This window comes from Streptopelia decaocto, assembly GCF_964273445.1.
Source record: "Streptopelia decaocto genome assembly, chromosome: 6".
NCBI classification, from domain to species: Eukaryota; Metazoa; Chordata; class Aves; order Columbiformes; family Columbidae; genus Streptopelia; species Streptopelia decaocto.
In genome coordinates, this window is record NC_138660.1 from 5,079,885 (window position 1) to 5,098,025 (window position 18,141).

At 61.7% G+C, this 18,141-nt stretch overlaps 3 protein-coding genes across 4 annotated transcripts; all 3 read right to left on the reverse strand.

Moving 5' to 3' along the window:
- Positions 1-1,633: 1,633 nt before the first annotated feature.
- CHRNG (cholinergic receptor nicotinic gamma subunit) lies at positions 1,634-6,237 on the reverse strand. Of its 2 annotated transcripts, XM_082055667.1 has the most exons (12): positions 6,171-6,237; positions 5,631-5,770; positions 5,472-5,516; positions 5,151-5,260; positions 4,900-5,055; positions 4,560-4,657; positions 3,575-3,778; positions 3,183-3,297; positions 2,814-2,928; positions 2,259-2,463; positions 2,034-2,167; positions 1,634-1,958 (listed from the first exon to the last, which is right to left on the reverse strand). In XM_082055667.1, the coding sequence occupies exons 1-12, from the start codon at positions 6,211-6,213 to the stop codon at positions 1,791-1,793; spliced, it is 1,533 nt and encodes a 510-aa protein (XP_081911793.1). In that variant the 5' UTR covers positions 6,214-6,237; the 3' UTR covers positions 1,634-1,790. The 2 variants fall into 2 exon arrangements, with proteins under 2 accessions (XP_081911793.1, XP_081911794.1); XM_082055668.1 differs by lacking the exon at positions 4,900-5,055.
- Positions 6,238-7,234: 997 nt separating this feature from the next.
- CHRND (cholinergic receptor nicotinic delta subunit) lies at positions 7,235-11,298 on the reverse strand. The gene is made up of 12 exons (XM_082056142.1): positions 11,207-11,298; positions 10,399-10,544; positions 10,193-10,237; positions 9,982-10,091; positions 9,721-9,876; positions 9,375-9,490; positions 8,927-9,127; positions 8,461-8,572; positions 8,224-8,338; positions 7,800-8,001; positions 7,586-7,704; positions 7,235-7,499 (listed from the first exon to the last, which is right to left on the reverse strand). The coding sequence occupies exons 1-12, from the start codon at positions 11,256-11,258 to the stop codon at positions 7,317-7,319; spliced, it is 1,557 nt and encodes a 518-aa protein (XP_081912268.1). The 5' UTR covers positions 11,259-11,298; the 3' UTR covers positions 7,235-7,316.
- A 580-nt stretch (positions 11,299-11,878) lies between these two features.
- PRSS56 (serine protease 56) lies at positions 11,879-17,704 on the reverse strand (the record flags this gene model as incomplete). Its single annotated transcript, XM_082055283.1, has 15 exons — positions 11,879-12,052; positions 12,181-12,287; positions 12,568-12,651; positions 12,783-12,978; positions 13,325-13,487; positions 13,760-13,823; positions 13,955-14,116; positions 14,213-14,401; positions 14,524-14,683; positions 14,820-14,962; positions 15,111-15,457; positions 15,553-15,742; positions 16,067-16,120; positions 16,668-16,877; positions 17,530-17,704. The coding sequence occupies 15 exons, from the start codon at positions 17,702-17,704 to the stop codon at positions 11,879-11,881; spliced, it is 2,418 nt and encodes an 805-aa protein (XP_081911409.1).
- Between the last annotated feature and the right edge of the window lie 437 nt (positions 17,705-18,141).

Consider the following 18,141-nt stretch of genomic DNA (forward strand, 5'->3'; position numbering starts at 1 on the left):
ATCCTTATGTTGCAACCTTTGAGGAAACCAGCAGGGCCTTGAACCCCTTCGAGCCTTGGAGTCCAGCCCCAGGGGTTTTTCTTTCTGCAGGAGATACTGGGGCATATGTGCTGTGGGTGTCTCTGGCTACAGCTGGTTGAGGGGGGGCTGATGGCTGGGCTTGGCTGGGGGGACAGTGGTGGGAGGACTGCTGGGTGGTCTCAAGCTGGAGCTAAGGAGGAAATCTGCTTCTCAGCCCACAGAATGGAGTCCCTAGTTTTGGAGGGGAGCGGATGGAGGGTGCTTAGAGGGGGTTGTTGCCCTTCCTTAGTGCTTCTTGATGGGTTGTAGGCACGTGGGGCTGATAGTGGGCTGGAGGTTCTTTTCCTCTCTCTCTGCACTCCCCCCAGCACCCTGCCAGCTGCAGCAGGGTGACCTGCAAGGCGATGTCCCACTGGTTGCTGTAAGACACATCTGCTGCCCAAGGCCTGTGTCATCACGGCTACTGCTTTTGGTTTTTTTTGTCTTTGTCTCTGGTGCCGTGATAAACCCCCGGGGACCTTCAGAGGACAGATAAAACCACTGCTTGAGGATGGTGAAGAGCACGGTCTTGTTCACATGCTCCTGGCAGGCTGGAAGAGCTCATCCCTTTCTGGTTGTGCAGCACGGACATGCTGGGGACTGAGCTCACCTGGAAGCAGCAGCTCTGCAGAGCAGGGAGAAATGTGTGACAATACTTGGCCCTGTTCAAAGCCCCCTTGCCCTGGAGACTGGCAGCAGGGCAACGGGGACCCGGCAATCAATGGGAAATGACCAGGCACAGCACATCGTGGAGGTGGGCACAGGTGGCGTGAGCTGGACCCCAGGGGAGCAGACGCTGACCGCCACCGTTCCCAGGCTGACCTCCACATCTCCCCTGCCAGCAGGGACAAAGCCATGGGGGCCTCAGAGGTCAGTGAGGGGCACAGGGGGACGCGGTGTTGCTGGGGTGGGGGGAAGGGGCTGTGGTTGACAGAGATGATCCTGTGGGGCAGGGAGGACTGGAAGGGAGTCGTGTAATGATGCTGGTAGCAGGGGGTTTGGGTGCCTGGTGGCCCAGGGTCTTCTCACCCCAAGCTGCTTGCTAGGGAGCAGGGACAGCGATTCAGCTGCCCCCAAGAACCACGCCAAGGGCATAAATGGAGGAATTACCTGTCCTTATTCCCCTCTGTGGCTCCATTGCTGTGCCAGAATGAGGGGCTGTATCCGTGAATCCTGACAGTTGCCACCATTGGTGTGGCAAGGGATGCCAGGAATCCCATTTGCCCTGGGCTTGAAGCTGTGAATTTGCAGCAGGGTAACATGGCTCTTGCTGCCAGCACTGGTGCACAGCCCATCAGATGCCTGGATTCGTCTTTGATTTCCCCTTGTCTCATCTCTCAGCACCCTTGTGGGGTGCTGGGACAGGGCTGTGTGGCTTAGAGAGCTGTAGCCAGACTGCACAGGTGGCACATCCAGCTCGTCCAAGAGAGGCAACCCCATCAGTGGGCACGCAGCAATGATGCCACGAGGCTCATGAGACTGCCACGGGCTTTACTTCCACATTCAGCACAAACACAGCCACCCCCACAGCCACAGCTCCTGCCTTCCCCACCACCACCACTGCTGGGGGGTGGCAGAGTCCCCCCTGCTCCCCATCCTCCCCCAGCTCTGTGCTTGGCACCAAGGAGCTGCTGTGCCCACAGGGATCTCAGCTCAGGCTGGTTTGGGGGTGCCCAGCCCCTGGCTCCAGCAGCCCCAGCAGCAGGAGGGCTGGCAGGGGCCTGTGGGCATCACTGCGGCAGGTACTGCTTGGGGTCCCCAGGGAAGGGCAAGGCGGGTGCCTGGTTGAAGTGAGCCATGAGGAAGATGCCGACGGTGCCGCACACAAAGAGGGAGGCCATGATGAAGAAGCAGACGCGGTCAATCACCCGTCCCACCAGAATCCACTCTTCGCTCTCCTGCCGATGGCATGAGGAGGGGGGTGAGGGCTGCCCCCCATGTGGGTCCCACCCCCCGCCCCAGCCCCAACTCACGCTGTTGAAGTCATTCTGTTCCCGCGTGGCTTTGGCAATGTGGTTGCAGGCATCCACACAGGCACGGATCTCCGGACCTGCCTCCTCCAGGCTCTGGCAGAAGTCCTGGGCACTGCCACTCTCTAGGCCACGTTCTGCAGACAGCAGAGCCAGCACAGCAGGCACCAGTTGCCTGGCACGTCACCCAGCCTCCCTGGGAGGTGTCAGTTCCCCAGGGGCACTCACCAATCTTTTCCAGCACGGTTTTCATCAACCCATCCCTCTCCTTCTGCTTCTCAAAGAGCAGCTCGGTCCGGGCTTTCCAGAGCATGTACTCATCGGCTTTCACCATGAGCCCCAAGGAGCTGCGTCTCCGAGCAGGTCGCTGCGGCCCCGGTGCCTCCTCCGGCATGTGCATGCCCAGGTAGTGGGGCAGGAGGTGCAGGAACACCTGGGCACAGCGTCACCCATGGAGACCTGAACCCCCAAACCGCCCCAGGGCACTCAGTGGGTGCGACAGGGTCCCCTTGCATTGCCTGGAGCATCCCCGTGGGATGCCCTCGTACCACCAGGATGCTGGGTGTGTTGCCACCTGCTGCTCATCAGTCCTCAGTAGTGGCTTGGAGGGGGTTGGTGGCACATTGTGGTCTCTTGGGGACATCTGAGGGTTCCCTCTTTGTGCCAGGACTTGCATGCAGATTAAGGCATGCCAGCCATCCCACTCTGCAAGGGGCTGGCTGGGGTCCCGAAATACCCACCCCTTTCATCATGCATGAGGGGCAGGGGGATGGCAGCGGGTACCTGACGCACTCTCTGGGACATGGAGTGAGTGTTGGGTGTTCTCAGCGAGACATTGAGGACAATGACAGCGTTCACCACGATCACCACCGTCACCACCATGAGGAAAGTCAGGTACCTGGGCAGGGGACACAGGGCCTCACATGGAGCTGCTGAGCCACAAGCTATGGATGTGTGAGGTCCCTCTTGGGCTGAAAGCTGGGGACCAGCAGTGGGACATGGGCATGTGGTAGCCCTGTGCCAGCCCTGCCTGGGCTGGGGGTTATTTCTGGGCCAGGGTCCTGTCCCTGGGCACTGCTGCATGGCACCCAGGGACCCGGCTGGCATGGTGTGACAACAGGACTGACACCTCCATCCCCATGCATCACTTACTTCCCAATGAGAGGCACAGCCTGGGAGGTCTCAGGCACCTTCTGGGCGATGAGGAAGAGGAAGACTGTCTGAGCCAGGAGGACGTTGATGGAGACGGTGCATTTCTGCCCACCCGCTGCCAAGGAGGGGGGAGGCAGAGGTTGGCATGGGGCAGCAGTGTGGGCATTGCGCTCCTTTGGCAGAAAGCCCCCACCCTGAAGCTGAACTGGCCAAGTCCTGAGGCTTTAACCGTGCGGTACATGGAAATTCACACCACCCACAAATATCACAGGAGTGGGTGAGAGATGGCACTGATGGTCCCCAAGCACAGAGGGGACAATGAGCCCTTCCTCACTGTGGCTGCCCCCATTACACGTCCCCGTGTCCCCTGCGGCCATGGCACCAGTGCCTACCTTTGGCAGGAAGAAAGTACACCAGCACGGCCATGGCGGAGATGAGGACACATGGCACGATGATGTTGATGACGTAGAAGAGTGGCTTGCGCTGGATGATGAGATAGAAGATGACCTGCTGGTACTGGATGTCGTCTGGGGTGAAATGCTCCGAATTGATGATCTTCCGAGCCGGGCGGTGCTTGATGGCCCATTCGCCGTTCTCTGCCGTGAAGCAGTGATGTGAGTCCCACCACCACACTGGGAGCACTGAGGCTGCCAGCCCAGGGGGGAGGAAGGGGAGGGCTGGTGATAGGCGTGGGGCCCATGGGGCACCCAGGATGGGCACCATGTGGGGAAAGGTACTAGAGCTGCTGGAGAGAGAGATTAGCACTGCAGAGTGTGCCGGAGTGCCTGGGTAAAATACCCCTAAAGGCTGTTGGAGCGGGGACCTGGGCATCTATGGGGCATCTTGAGCCCCTCGGGGGCTCCCACGGTGAGTTTTGTGTGGGATTGGGATGCCCCATCTCCCTGTCCCCAGGGCATGGCGGGGGAAAGCCGAGCGTGACGCTGGGTGACAGCACGCTGTTTTCTCCTGCCATCTGTGGGAGCGATAGATTTTTCCCAATCAAGATTGCTGCTCGGGCTAGTAATGAAAAAATAAATCTCGCTGCCCGAAAAGCATTTTGTTCCTTCAATATGCAATTAAAATGTGATGGAAAACGTCATCGTTTGGCCATGGCAGCTACGTTCCCAGCATCAATCAAGCTCCCCAGGAGCAGTGTTCTCCAGGAGCCGCTGCCAGCGGTGAGATCCCTGAGCCAAGGGGGTTAGAAAAACAAATCTCTCCCACACTCCCACTAATAACTTAAGCACCCATCTAATGGCGGGAGCTGCTAATAGCCCCCGTAGCTCTGCTTTGGGCAGCCACCAGTGTACCACTAGGCCTGTTGGGTGTCCCCTGCAGTGGGATGCTTCTGTGCCATGGGGGCAGCTGTTGTGCTACCTGTGAAAGCCTCAGGGTCGATGGAGATCCACTCCACGGTCTGGCCATCCTCCACCGTCAGCAGCAGGTTGATTTCATTGGCGCTGTAGGTCTGGGACCTGGGGAGGGACAGGGGGGTGGCACAGGCTGGCATGCAGCAGGTTGGATGGGGAAAGGGTGTCAGTGTGACACCGTTACACCAGCCACCTCCAGCCCCACTTCGGGGTGCCTGACTTAGCCAAGGTGCCTCCTGCCACCAGCGGGGTTCCAGGGCACAGGTAGGTGGCACTTGTCTCCCTGGGACCTCTTTGCCCCGGGGCAGAGGTGGGCATCCCATGCCCATCCCTTGTCTGGTGCTCACTGGAAGACCATGGTGCAGTTCTGCCAGTCGAAGGGAAAATAGGTGACATGGATGGAGCAGGAGCTGCGGTAGATGGCAGGGGGCAGCCAGTAGATGCTACCGTCAGGGGACACCAGTACATTGGTGTAGAGAGTGATTTCAAATGTCCCATCGATGCTGGGGGGGAAAGGGTGGGCTCAGTCTCAAACCATGCCCAGGGGGGAGCTGCCACCCCCTGTGCAGGGTGATGTCCCTATTGCCCCATCACCTACTTGTTCTCCAGGACAACATCGGGCAGCCAAACCATGGTGGAGGGCACCCTCAGCAGCTGGATGTTGTCATATTCCTCGGGGTCCCACCGCAGGCGATAATCAGACCATTGCTGTGGGAAGGGGAGCAGAGAAGGGGGGTCACAGTGCTCCCTGAGGCGGGGGAGCTTGTGAGCTGCCTGTCCTGTTCTGCTCCCAAAATGGGCTCAGTGGAGGGCACCAACAAAAGAGGGTGCAGGTTACGGTGCCAACCCTCCATGGGGTGCCACCCTGAGATGCAAATGTGACCTGGGGGTTGTCCTGCCTGGAAGTGAGGGGTCTCACCATCTCGATCCAGACGTTGGTGGTGAGGGTCTCCTCCCGCTCGTTCTGGCAAGGAAGGAAGTGGGGAGAGAGCTTTAGTGCCCTGCCCACCCCTGCCCACCGCCCCATGTGTGGGGGCAAATCCCATCCCGCTATGGGGATGGGGAGAGGGTCTCTCACCAGGGAGATGAGGTTCGTGAGGGTGAGCTTGAGGGTGACATCAATGACCTGATCCCTGCGCAGGGCTGGGCGCAGGTGCCGGTTATAGTTGGTCATGAGATCCTGGAGCAGCTTCTCCTCCTGGTTCCTGCAGCCCACGCCTGGGGAGCACACACGCCATGGGTGCACCCTGGGGTGGGGACAGCAGGGCCACGGATGGTCCCAGGACCTGCTGGGATGGGTGGGGGTGTGCAGGGTGTGCATGGGGAGGGGATGTCCATGCGCGTGTTACTGTGGGTGTGCGCAAGCAGCTGTGTGTGCCTCTGTGTGTCAGTGTCCCAGTGTGCAAGCAGGGCGGGTGTGTGTCCCCCACATCCCCCACCCCGCTCATCCCAGAGACCTCTCCAGGGCAGGACGTGGGGACAATGTCTTGCCAGCATAGGGACACCCTGGTGGGACGGTGCATGGCGCTATACACCCATAGGTGACAAACCCCCAAGGGCAAAGGCAGGGGATGACCGGGTGCCCCCCAGGCCTCCCCCCGCGGCAGGCACCCCTTACCTGCCAGGGCGCAGAGGGTGAGGAGGAGGCTGTGGCAGCGCATGGCGGTGCCGCGGGGCGCAGGGGCTGGGGCTCCGCTCGGCTGCCTGCACGGCGCGTTCTGGGCCTGGCACCCGCGGGGACAGGACAGCTGTCCCCTGCCACCGTCAGCTGTTCCCAACAGCCACAGGAGATGGGGAGGAACGAGTGACCACACACACCCCTCCCCACCACTGAGGTGATGACAGTTTTCTGGGAAGCTCCTCTGGTATTTTGCGCAGGGGGAGGTGGAACTGGGTCTGGGGGCAAAATGAGCTCTGTGCCTCAGTTTCTCCGTGTCTCTCACAGAAGGATGCATCTCCCTGAAGCACAAACCCAGGTGCCCAGGGTCATGGAAAAGGGGTGCCCCCCTGCAAGCACCCCCAGCAATGCCCTGTCCCCCCATGGTGGTGGCTGCCCCCGGGGTGTAGGGAGGGGAAGATGCAGACGAGTCCCACCATGTCAGCCTGGGCAGTGATGTCTGCCTTGCGGGTCCAAATCCTGCCAGACCCTGTGCAGGGGAGTCAGGGTGAGGTGAGATTCCTGGCTCAGTGGAAAGGACGTGACAGCTGTCTCGGGCCACTGCCAGTGGGGGGACATCAGCTGTGCCCCCTGAAACCTGAGCCCTGGTGTCCCACTGCTGAGCCGGGGGGAAGTCACCCCTCTTGGCCCCCAGCCGGGTCCTGCAGGATGGAGTCTGGCTGGGGGGGCACTCCTGGCTCTGGCTGGGGGCTCATGGAGATGGGGGGTGATGTGGGCTCTGATGGTGTCTCTGCCCATTGCAAGGGGTCCAGAGGAGATGGTGCCATGCTGGGGGGGTCCATCCCCTTCCCCAACCCACCCCATCCCAAGTGCCCAGCCCAAACTGGAATAGCAGGGCTGGTACCACCACATCCGCCCTGGGAAACACCCCCTCCAGCCACAGCTGAGCACCACCGCACTCCAGACACCTAAGAGCACCTGTTCCCTGGTGGTATCACCCTCCCTGACACACACACAGCACTCAGGACGGGACACTGAGAGCAGCCACCAGCTCAGCACCCTGTGGCAAGAAGCACCAGCTTTATTTCCACGAGCCAAGGTGGGTGAGAGGGAAGGAGCGGGGGACTGGCACATGGGACCCCCCGGCTATATGAAGCGCTTGTTCTCCTCTCGATAGTCATAGGGGTCTCCAGCGAAGGGCAGTGGAGGGGGGTGGTTGTAGATGCCCATGAGGAAGATCCAGAGAGTGCCCACCACCAGCATGGGGGTGATGAGGAAGAGGCAGAGGCGGTCCATGGTCCGTGCCACTTGGTTCCAGTTGTCCTTCTCCTGGGAACAGAGGTGGGAACCAGGCAGTGGGGGGCACAGCAGGCACAGGGAGTCCCCTGTGCCCCCTCATGGCCATGGGTGCCCACCTCGTTGTAGCTGTTTTTCTCCCGCATGTGCTTAACGATGTAGTTGGCACCATCAATTATGGGTTTTATGTGCTCATATAGTTGCTCCTCGCCCGTATCTGTGCCTGGCGGCGACAAACCTGGGGACAAGGAGGGTGGTGAGACAGGCTGCCACCCCCGGAGACCCCCATTCAGCCACTCTTCCCCATGTTCCCGTGGAGGGGCTGTGGCTCACGGGCAGGGGTGACACGGCTGGACAGGCCATGACGCTCCGACTGCTTCTCAAACATGAGCTCGCTGCGGGACTTGACGCTGAAGTACTCCTCCGCCTTGGCGATGTAGCCGGCTGAGCTGAAGCGCCGGATGCACGGGGCACCCGCCGGGCTCTCGGATGGCTGTGACATGCCCAGCAGGCGGGGCAGGGTGTCCAGGAAGACCTGGGGCATGGGAGGGGATGTCAGGTCCCTTGGCCACCTCCCCGGTGCAGTGCCACCTTGTCACTACCTTCTGCCTCCAAGCTGGGTGTGCAGCCCCTTGGAGTGGCACAGGTGGGACACCACAATGCAACGCCAGGGCTGTGCTGTCCCATGCCCTCAGTGGGGCTCGGTGCCACCCCTGTACCTACCAGTTCACACACTCCAGCCCAGCACCCTGCTCACCTCTTTGACCCAGTCGGACATGACATGGGTGCTGGGAGTGCGGAAATGGAAGTTGAGGACCACGACACAGATCACCACCATGGCTGACACCAGCAGCATGATAAAAAGCAGGTACCTGTGGGGGACATGGACCTGGAGCTGGCATTGTCACAGGGGCTGGGCACAGGCAGAGCTGCCTGCCAGCACTCTGGGGACCCTGTGATGTCCCCACTGCACCCAGAAGTGCCCAGGACTCACTTGCCGATGAGCGGGATGGCGTGGGAGGTGGCGGGCAGGCGCTGGGAGATGAGCAGAAGGAAGACAGACTGGGCCAGGAGCACTGAGATCACCAGGGTCATCTTCTCACCACCTAGAGAGCAGGTGAGCTGAGGGCAAACCCTGCCCCAGGTCCCTTTCCCAGTGCCCCGATTGCCCTTTCAGTGTCCCACCATACACTGCCCCACATAGGGTTTTCTAGTATGGGGGTACCCCAGGGTCCCACATGGGGTAACCTGTGCCCAAGTGTGCACTTGTCAAGATGTCTGGCTGGAATGATGGTGTCCTATGTGGTGGTGTCCCATATGGCAGTGTCCCAGTACCAGGATGTCCCTGTGTTGGGCATTAGGCTGTCCCCATGTCCCAGGACCTGATGCAGGTGTGGGATATGGAGGTGCTCCCTGAGGTGACCCCTATACCCAGCACAGGTGCCACGGGGCTCACTTACTATCAGCGGGCAGGTAGAAGACAAGGATGGCCAGGAAGGCAATGAGGATGCAGGGTGTGACAATATTGATGACATAGAAAAGTGGCTTGCGTTTGATGATGAGGTGGAAGGTGATGTCCTGGTGCTCACAGCTGTCAGGGGGGTTCTCAGGGTGAATGTTCTTGCGGGCTGGGCGGTGGATGATTTCCCACTCCCCGTTCTCTGCCAGGATACGAGACAGTGCATGGCATGAAGGGACCCTGCCATGCCCATCCTCACCAGCTCCTCCAGCACAAGTGTCCCTGTCCTGGGGCTGGGTAGCTCCAGGCCTGGTGAGATGGGTGCAAGGGTGCCAAAGCCCTGGGTACTAGGGTGTCTCTATGGCAGGGTACCCCAATGGCAGGGTGCCCCTGAGCCCCGTACAGAGTGTCCCACTGCCACAGGACACAGCAGAGAGCACAAGCGTTACCTGTGAAGCCTTCGGGGTCAATGATGATCCACTCCACGGGGTAATCCTTGCCCGTCTCTGGGTCGTTGTCTGTCTTCAAGTGCATATTGATCTCCAGGGCGCTGTACGCCAGCGAGCTGGCCCATGGCCGCGGGGGACAAGCAGTGAGGAGCTGTGCTGGCTGCTTTACACCCATTACCCGCCCACCCTGACCTCCAGCATGATGGACTTGGGCCACCGAGTCATCTGCAAAGCCCCACCTTGCTGCACTCCATCAGCAAGGGAAGGTGCTGGCAGCAGAGGGCACTGCAGGGGGTTGGCATGCCCACCCTGCTGCCCACCCCTGGCCCAGCCAGCCCCCCAGCACCTGAATTTGAGGGTGCAGTTCTGCCAGTCAAAGGGGAAGAAGTCGACATTGATGGTACAGGTGGTGCGGAAGATGGCGGGTGGCAGCCAGTAGACGTAGCCGGTGTTGTAGATGAGGACGTTGCAGTAGTAGGCGATCTCGAAGAGCCCGTCGTTGCTGGACCGGGAGAGAGATGAGGTGATGGCAGGGGCAGGGGGAGCCCTGGGCCTGTATGAGGCACAGCTCATGGTGTTTAGGAAGGGAAGCTGAGGCATGGCTCACTTGTTCTCTAGGACTATCTCAGGCAGCCACAGCATGTCTGGTGGCAGGCGGAGCACCTCAACGTCCCCAAACTCAGACTTGTTCCACTGCAGGCGGTAATCAGTCCAGCCCTGGAGAGGAGGAACCCCAGGTCACCCACTCACCACACTGGGCAACCCCATTGCCCATGCCTTGGGGCACAACTGAGGCCATGATGCCTGTCCCTACTCACATGCTCGAGCCATACGTTGGTGGTGAGTGTCTCATCTACCTCTTTCTGCAATGACAGCATAGGGCAGTGAGATGCCAGGGCCATGCCCTGCAGCTGCACCCCCCAGCCCAGGATCCCTCTCCAGGGATCCCCCCCATGCAGCCAGCCCTGGGGTTGAGGCGTGGCCGGGGGGGAACCCATGGTGGGCACTGTCCACTGGGGCTCACCAATGAGATGAGGTTGGAGAGAGTGAGGGCCAGGTAGACATCCACAACCTCGTCACTGGAGGTGACGGGGTGCACCTCCTTGTTGTAGCCCTTCTCCTCGAAGAGGTAGTGGATGAGCCGCTCCTCCTGGTTGACACAGAGCCCGCCTGGGGATGTCGGGTCAGGCAGACCAGGGTGGGTTACTGGGGCTAGTGCCACCCCGCAGGGATGCTCAGCAAGGGCAGGGTGGGGTAAGGATGGAGAAGACAGAGGGAGGCCAGGACACTGCATGTCTGTGCTGCACAGGGGCATGGACATGGGGGAATGACACACATGCAGGGGCACATATGGGCATGGGACAAGGACATGAGCACAGACACAGAGGGGCACGCAGATACAGAGCCAGTACACACAGGGACACACGGACATGAGAACCCTGGGCGCAGACATGGTGGCACTGTGCACATAGGTGGATGCACACAAAGAGGCACATGTGGACACGGACCCATATATGCAGGGACATGTGGTCACAGATGCAGTGTCACTGTGTACACAGGCGCACACAGAGAGACACAGACACAGCGACACGGTGGACAGACACACACACACGGCCCAGCTAGGGACACGGCTCCAGGTGGCACAGCCAGGACAGAAGTGCAGGGCATGCTCAGTGATAGGATTCTGCCAGGCAATACCCAAAATGCAGCCCTAGGGATGCTCATGCCCAGCTTGGACCCTGCATCACCACCCTCACTGATCCCACTGAGGGGACCCAGAAACTCCCAGCAACATGACAACCCCATGCCCAAAACCCCATGGCCCGGCTCACCCGTCAGCAGCAGTGCCCCAAGCAGGGCCAGCCGCCCCGGCAGGTTCCCCATGCGGTGCCCGCGGTGCCCCCGTGCCGTGCCAGGCCCTGGCTGCCTCCCTGTCTGGCCCGGCCGAGCGGATGTCCGGCTGCTGGCCGCAGCGGGAGATGGATGGAGCCAGGTGCCTGGGGGAAGGGTGCCAGCACCGGATACCCGCTCCGACCCCCCCTCTTCCGGCACCCCCATGCTTGGAGAAGGGGAGACAGGCAGGCACAGGTGGTGTCACCGGCCCCATGCGTGTCAGCCCATCGCTCTGTGTCTGGGCATGGCACAGCACTCGCTTCACACTCACCAGCTACTGGAAAATAAAACCCTTCTTTATTGAAAAATAGACCTTTCTCTGTACAAATAAATAACAGCCCAAGTGCCTCTAGGGAAAATGAGGTGGAGGTGGGCTTGCCAAGGTGGGGGTCCCAGGGGAGAGGGGGGCTGAGATCCTTGGCTGAGATACTCCAGGTCTCCCCCAGTGCCCCATTGCCCTGGGGAGGATGGCCAGTGCTGGCAGGAAGAGGGACGATGAGGGACAAAAATGTGGAAGAGCCTGAGCTGGGGATGCAGCTGTGTTCGGAGGATATAAAAGACCACTACCCCAGTGTCCCATCCCCATACTGGCATGGTGCCCCAGGGCACCATTAGGTTTTCAGTGCCTCGAGTGCCAGAGCGACGAGGCCGGGCATGCTGCGGGCCAGTGAGTCGCTCTCCAGCCCCACCAGGCCAGCGAAGACCGTGGGGCGGCCCCCTACTGTGGCCCGCACCTGCGCCCGGTATAGCCCCTTGGCATTTTTGGAGGTCAAGTCCACCAGGATCTGTGGGGAGATGACAACACTGTGAGTTCCAGGGGAGCCAGGGGCACAGCGGGATGGTGGTGGGCTGGGGGGTGGCACCGCCTGGCTGCCGGTGCCGGGGGCTTGGAGTCACTGGATGGGACACTCACCTCCTGGAAGGTCATGGCCAGGTCTGGCTCGGGCACCCGCAGCACCCATGCGTACAGCTCCCGCACCGCACCCACCCGCGCTGCCGACTCGTTGAGGCCAGGGCAAACTGCGACCCCCAAGGACAGGCAGGAGAGAGATGGAGGGGGGACATCAGGGATGAGTCATGGGGGGATCATGCTGCTGCCCACCCGCCCCAGAGAGGAGCACCCATTCTCTGAGGGAGCAGGGGCAGAAGGTCCCTGTGGAGAGGGGTATGGCCAAGGGCTGTCCCACCAACACAGGACAACCAGCCCTGGGACTCAGGTATGAAGCTGAGGCTGGGGTTGTTACTGTCCCCATATTGGCACATGGCATCGCACCGTGGCCAGGGGCTGCAGGGCACTTACCTCTGCCCACACCTGCCTCCTCCTCCTCCTCCACCCCTGGGAGCTCCGTAGGCACCAGCTCACGTTTCTCCCTTGGTGCAGACCCTGCCACCAGGAGAGGTATGAAAACCCCAGTGGGGCCATGGCCGGTGGGCACTGCCCGGGCACAGGGCCATCAGGCAGAAGGACACCCCGCTGCCACATCAGCCCCAGCACCCCAGGATCCCGGGGCTCACGGCTGAGTGCAGGGGTCCCTGACAGCTCTTCAGGTGCCCATTGTGGTTCCACGGCTTCAAGAGGGGTGTCGAGGTCCAGCTCTGCCCGTAGCTGTGCGAGGAAGGCTCGTCCCTGTCCCACCAGCTCCTCCACCACCTCCTCACCCTGCTGAAGGGAAGGGGGAACAGGCTGGATGGTGGGGCAGCCACAGGGCACCTGTAGGCACATCCAGGTGCACAGTGGCAGAGTGCAGGGCATGGCTGGGCTGGTGTTGGACATGTTGAGGACATGCAACATCTATATGGATCAGATCCTAAGCTGTGGGGTAACAGCCATGGCTGGCTCTTCATTGGTTGTACTGAGAGCACTAGTTTCAGCTGAGGAAGGTGAGATGCCCCCTCTGTGGTGGCAGAGCAGGAGATGCCACCTCCATGGCTGTACAGTGGACGATGGGTTCAAGGGATGTCACAAAGGGATATGGGGGAACTGCTGGGTTTTGGTCCCTGGTGGCACTGTCACCAGAGGGGTAGGGCCTCCCCCGTGCCCATCCCTCCCCAAATACCTGCAAGAAGAGCCACGTCTCCCTCGGCAGCTGCTCCTCATCCAGGGTGGGTGCTGGGAAGCTGCCCCCCGCCATGGCCCTCAGCGCCTCCACCCAGTCCTGCAGCCGGGGCCCCACGGCCCCAAAGAGCCCTGCGAAGTGGGGTGACCGCCCTGTCCCCTGCCTGCAAGCACAGTGGGCAAGCTCAGGGCAGGTGCCCGGTGGCACTCATTCTCTCAGCAGTACCACCCCACACACTCCCAGTGGGGCTTGAGTGGTCCTGGGCACCCTGGAGACCATGTCCACCTACCTCCAGATGTTGCTTGGTTGCAGGAAGAGCAGCACCCCAATGATTTAGGCTGTCCCCCAAAAGCCATGTCAGCACCCACAGGCATTGTGCCTGCCTACCCAAATCCTTTAGCTCCCCACCTTGTCCCGTAGCCCACCATGCCTCACCTGGAGGGGGGTCTCTGGGGTCCCTTTGCTGTGGGGCTGGGCTGGCCCCCTGCCACAACCAGGCCTGTGGGGACAAGAAGGGAACAAGTGGGACAAGGGATGGGCAAGCCACGTGGGGGTGCCAGAGCAGGCTGTTGGCATAGGGGTGACTGATGGGACCCTGAGTGGGCATGGGGTGATCCAGCGGGGATGTACCTGGGGCATCCCTGCGAACGCGGGGTGGGAAGAGGTGCCCATAGATCTTGCCCAGGAGCTGGGGCAGGGTGTGGGTGAGGAAGGAGAAGTCGAACTGGTTTCTGATGAAGTCACCAGCCCGACGCAGGAGATCCACCAAGGTCTGGGCATAGGAGTGCAACTCTGCAGGCACACCAGGAAAGACATGGTCCTGGCACCACACTGGCCCCATCCCATCAAAAACGGGGTCCCTCACCCTGTCAAGACACCATGGCTCACCACATCGTCTTGTCCTGGCACGGCAGGTCTCCTCAGCCAGGCGGGCACAGGCAGCCCGGCCCTGGGGGGGCCGGCAGGACCTGGTGTAGAAGGCGCAGAGGCGGGCACGCTCGGGGGGCTGCTGCTCGGGGGGCAGCTGGGCCAGCGCCAGCAGGTCGAAGCAGCTCGGTTCCCGGCTGCTGGGGGCAGCTGCAAGGGCAGCGAGGATGCCATGAGGTGCTGAGCCCCCACCCTGGAGCGATGTATCCCCAACAGCACCCCTGGCACCCACAGCTGCCTCCAGCCCCCCTGGTGTGGCTGACGGCACTCACGGTCCATCTGGAGGCTCAGCCAGTCCACAAAGGCAGCAACACGGGTGTAGACGCCCGGTTTGCCCCGCTCGCCGCAACCATCACCCCACGAGGTGATGCCGTAGAGGACGAAGCGGTGAGAGGAGGGGTCCTGGCACGCCAGCGGGCCCCCTGAGTCTCCCTGAGGGGGGATGCCCGTGTGTCAGTCAGAGGTGAGACACCAACCACCCTGCCAGGCTACGGTGCATGCCCAGCACCACACACCACAAGAGATTTTCGAGTTTGGGGTCTGGCAGCCCCCCAGCACCAAGCGTTACCTGACAGGAGTCTATTCCCCCAGACAAATACCCAGCACAGAACATGGCACTGGTGAGCAGGTCCTTGCCCAGGGCACCGCGACACGTCTCCTGGCTGAGCAGAGGCACCCGCGCCTCCATCACCACATCGGCTGTTGGCCCCTCTGCCAGGCAACACACCCGTTATGGGGTTCCCCGTGCCCAGGCACCCCCCCCTCTTTTGCACTCCCATGCCCAGGCTCAGCGCACCAGCACTGGAGGCGGCACTGAGGGGGAAGCCCCACACTCTGCAGGTGCTGGGGTAGCACCTACCTTCATAGAGGGACCCCCAGCCCACAATGTAGCAGGCGGTGCCAGGGCTGGGCTCTGCGGGGCTGCTGGGCAGGCACACGGGGCTGACGGTGGGCGACGGGGCCAACGGCACCGCCAGCTCCAGCAGTGCCAGGTCCCCGTGAAATGTCTTGGGGTTAAACTGGAAGGAAACAGCGGTGTGCTGAGGGATGCCCTGGAGCATGTAGAGGGAGATCGGGGTGTATCCACCTCCACCAACCTTGGGGTGAGGCAGGATGCGCCGGACGGGCACTGTCCGCTCGCCCGCATCTGGCTTGCCCAGCTCATGGTCACCCACTACCACCGTCCACACCAGCTCATTCCGGTTCCTGGTGGGGGGCAGCAAGTTAGGGGGGAACAAGGGAACACCATGCCCCTCCTCTACAGGGACAGCACCCCTACGTTGCCATGCTGCCCGCCATACCCAGTGAAGCAGTGGGCTGCGGTGAGGACCCAGGAGTGCCCCACCAGCACCCCTCCACACATCAGCTCCCCGTGGAGCCGCACCGACACCAGCCAGGGCCAGGCGCCCCGGGGGGCCACACTGCCGCCCATGATCCGTCCTCGGGGGGCCGTGCTGTTGTCCTGGGGGCCCCCACGGTGCCCACAGGTCCCTGGAAGACAAAGCCAGGGTGAGAAGGGGGTCCCACACTGCCGGGACGCCTCCTCCCCCAGGTGGCCAGGCACAGCGGTGCTGGTACAGCTGTGGCAGGTGGAGGGGGTGACAGGCAGCTCCCAGGGGTCAGGCAGCACCAGGCGTGCTGTCAAGCCTCATTGTGCTCACGGAGGCAAGCGGGCGGCGGGCCGGGGACACCCCGCAGCCCGGCAGCTGCCGACGCTAACCTCTGCCCCCCAGCCCAGCAGGCAGCCGGGGGGGCTGGGGGCTTCCACTGGCGTGAGGGGGGTGGTGTGGGCACTGCAGGGCCATCCCAGCTCACCTGGCATCACCGCCTCTGCTGTTGCATCGGTGCCCGTGGCTGTGGCTGCCATCCCTGTGGGGACAGGCTGTCATGGCAAGTGGGGACATCCCCCCCAATGTCACCACCATGTCCCTGCTGTCCCCCATTTCCCCTGGTTCCTCTCAGTGCCTCCCAATGCCTCCCCACATCATCTCAAACACTCCTGCCCCACCCAGGAGTGCTTGTCACCCCCAGTGACTTGGTGTCCCAAATCTCTCCATCACCCCCCTTGCTCTGTTCCCCCACACTCCCCCTTCCCACCTCAGATTCTCCATCACCCCTCAATGCCCTGTTCCTTCCAATCTGCTCCATTGGTCCCAACACATCCATTCCTTAAATCTCCACATCTCACCCCAGAACCCTCCATCCCACCAATCTCCCCATCCCACCAGAGATCCCTCATCACCCTACCACACCTCTACATCCCCAGTCTCCCCACTCCACCCCAGCACCCCCTGTCAACCCCAGTGTTCCATATCCCCTCCAAGGAACCCCAGGCATCCCCTGGCGATTCTCTGTTTGTTATTCTAGGGTCTCCCCTGTATGGGAGGAGCTAGAGGCAATGCGGGTGCCCACTCACGGCACTCCTGGAGGCGGTGGAGGCAGAGCCGGGCGCTGAGCGGGGTGCAGGTGTGTTGGGCCTCCTCGGGTGGGCACAGGTGCTGGTAGGGGGCACATGCCTGGCTCAGCGCCCAGTTGCGCTTGGGCAGCTCGGGCAGCGCCTGGGCATCCAGCAGGGCCTGGCAGCTGGGGGGCATGGTAGGGGGCACGGCAGGGGGCACAGCTGGTGCTGCAAGGACAGTGGAGAAGTCGGCATCCCCATGTCCTCCTCCCTGCCACCTGCCCACCTCTGCCCACGCCACCCCAGGATCTGCTTTGGGGCAGGTGGGAAGGGGGCATGATAGGGCTATAGTGTTGACATGTCTTGGTAAGGTCTCATGGGTGCTGGGATATGTTTTGAAGGGATCTCTGGGAAGGAGACAAGGGATCGGGCAATGTTTTGGGTAGGGATCCAGGTGATGTTTGGGTAGGATCTAGAGAGGATGAGGAACTTCTTGGGTAGGGTCTCAAGCAGTTAAGGATACGTTTGGGGAGTCTGGGCACTGTTTCAGTAAAGCCTATAGTGGTAAAGCCTACATAGAGGAGAGGATACTGTTTAGATAGGGTCTTGGAGTATCATTCTGGTAGGGCTTCTAGAGGATGTGGTGGTGCTTTGGTAGGGTCCCAAAGCAATATTTGGGTAGGGTCTCCTGGGCATGAGGTGGTGTTTGGGTAGGGACTCTGGGCAGCATTTGGGTAGGGACTCTGGGCTGTGTCTGGGTAGGAATGCTGGGCAATACTTGGGTAGCAGCCCTGGGCAAACTTTGGGGGGGACCCCAGCCTCTGTTTGGGTAGGGTCTCCTGGGGATGTGGCCATGGGGATCAGGGGGACCATGACTCACCTGGGCAGTGGCGGGTGAGGTTGGCACAGGGGGGGAAGAGGCAGGGGGCACAGAGCCCGCAGGCACCCCGCTGCCACTGCTGCTCGGCCAGCGCCCGTTCCAGAGCCAGCAGCGCGCTCCTCAGCGCTGCCTCCAGCACCAGCGTCCCTCGGCTCGACAGCGCTGCCAGCCACATGCAGGGCACTCAGACCCACTGTGTCCCCACCACAGCCCCCCACCACAGCCATGGGTGCCCCCAGCCCGCCCAGCATCTCTGCCCCAGTAGCTCCATGGTGGGAGTTATGCTGGGCACAGCCTGTCACTTGTTGGCATTGACTGTCACCTCTCTGGTGGGGTTGGCACATGGGCACATGGTGTGGGGAGGGTATTTGCCCGGGCCTGTGTGTGCCATATGTGTTGGTGTGCACGCACGTCTATGCACAAAGGTGCCCTCACCATGGGTGCACACTTGTGTATGCTGGGGTGTGTGTGATGGTGCCTGCACATCCTGCCCTGAATGTGCAAACCCATGTGTGCCTGCACCTGTACCCACCTGTAGCCACCCACAGCCACCCTCCCACTGGTCGTGCCCTGTCAGAGGGTCCCCAGGGCTGGCACAGGTACCCAGGCAGG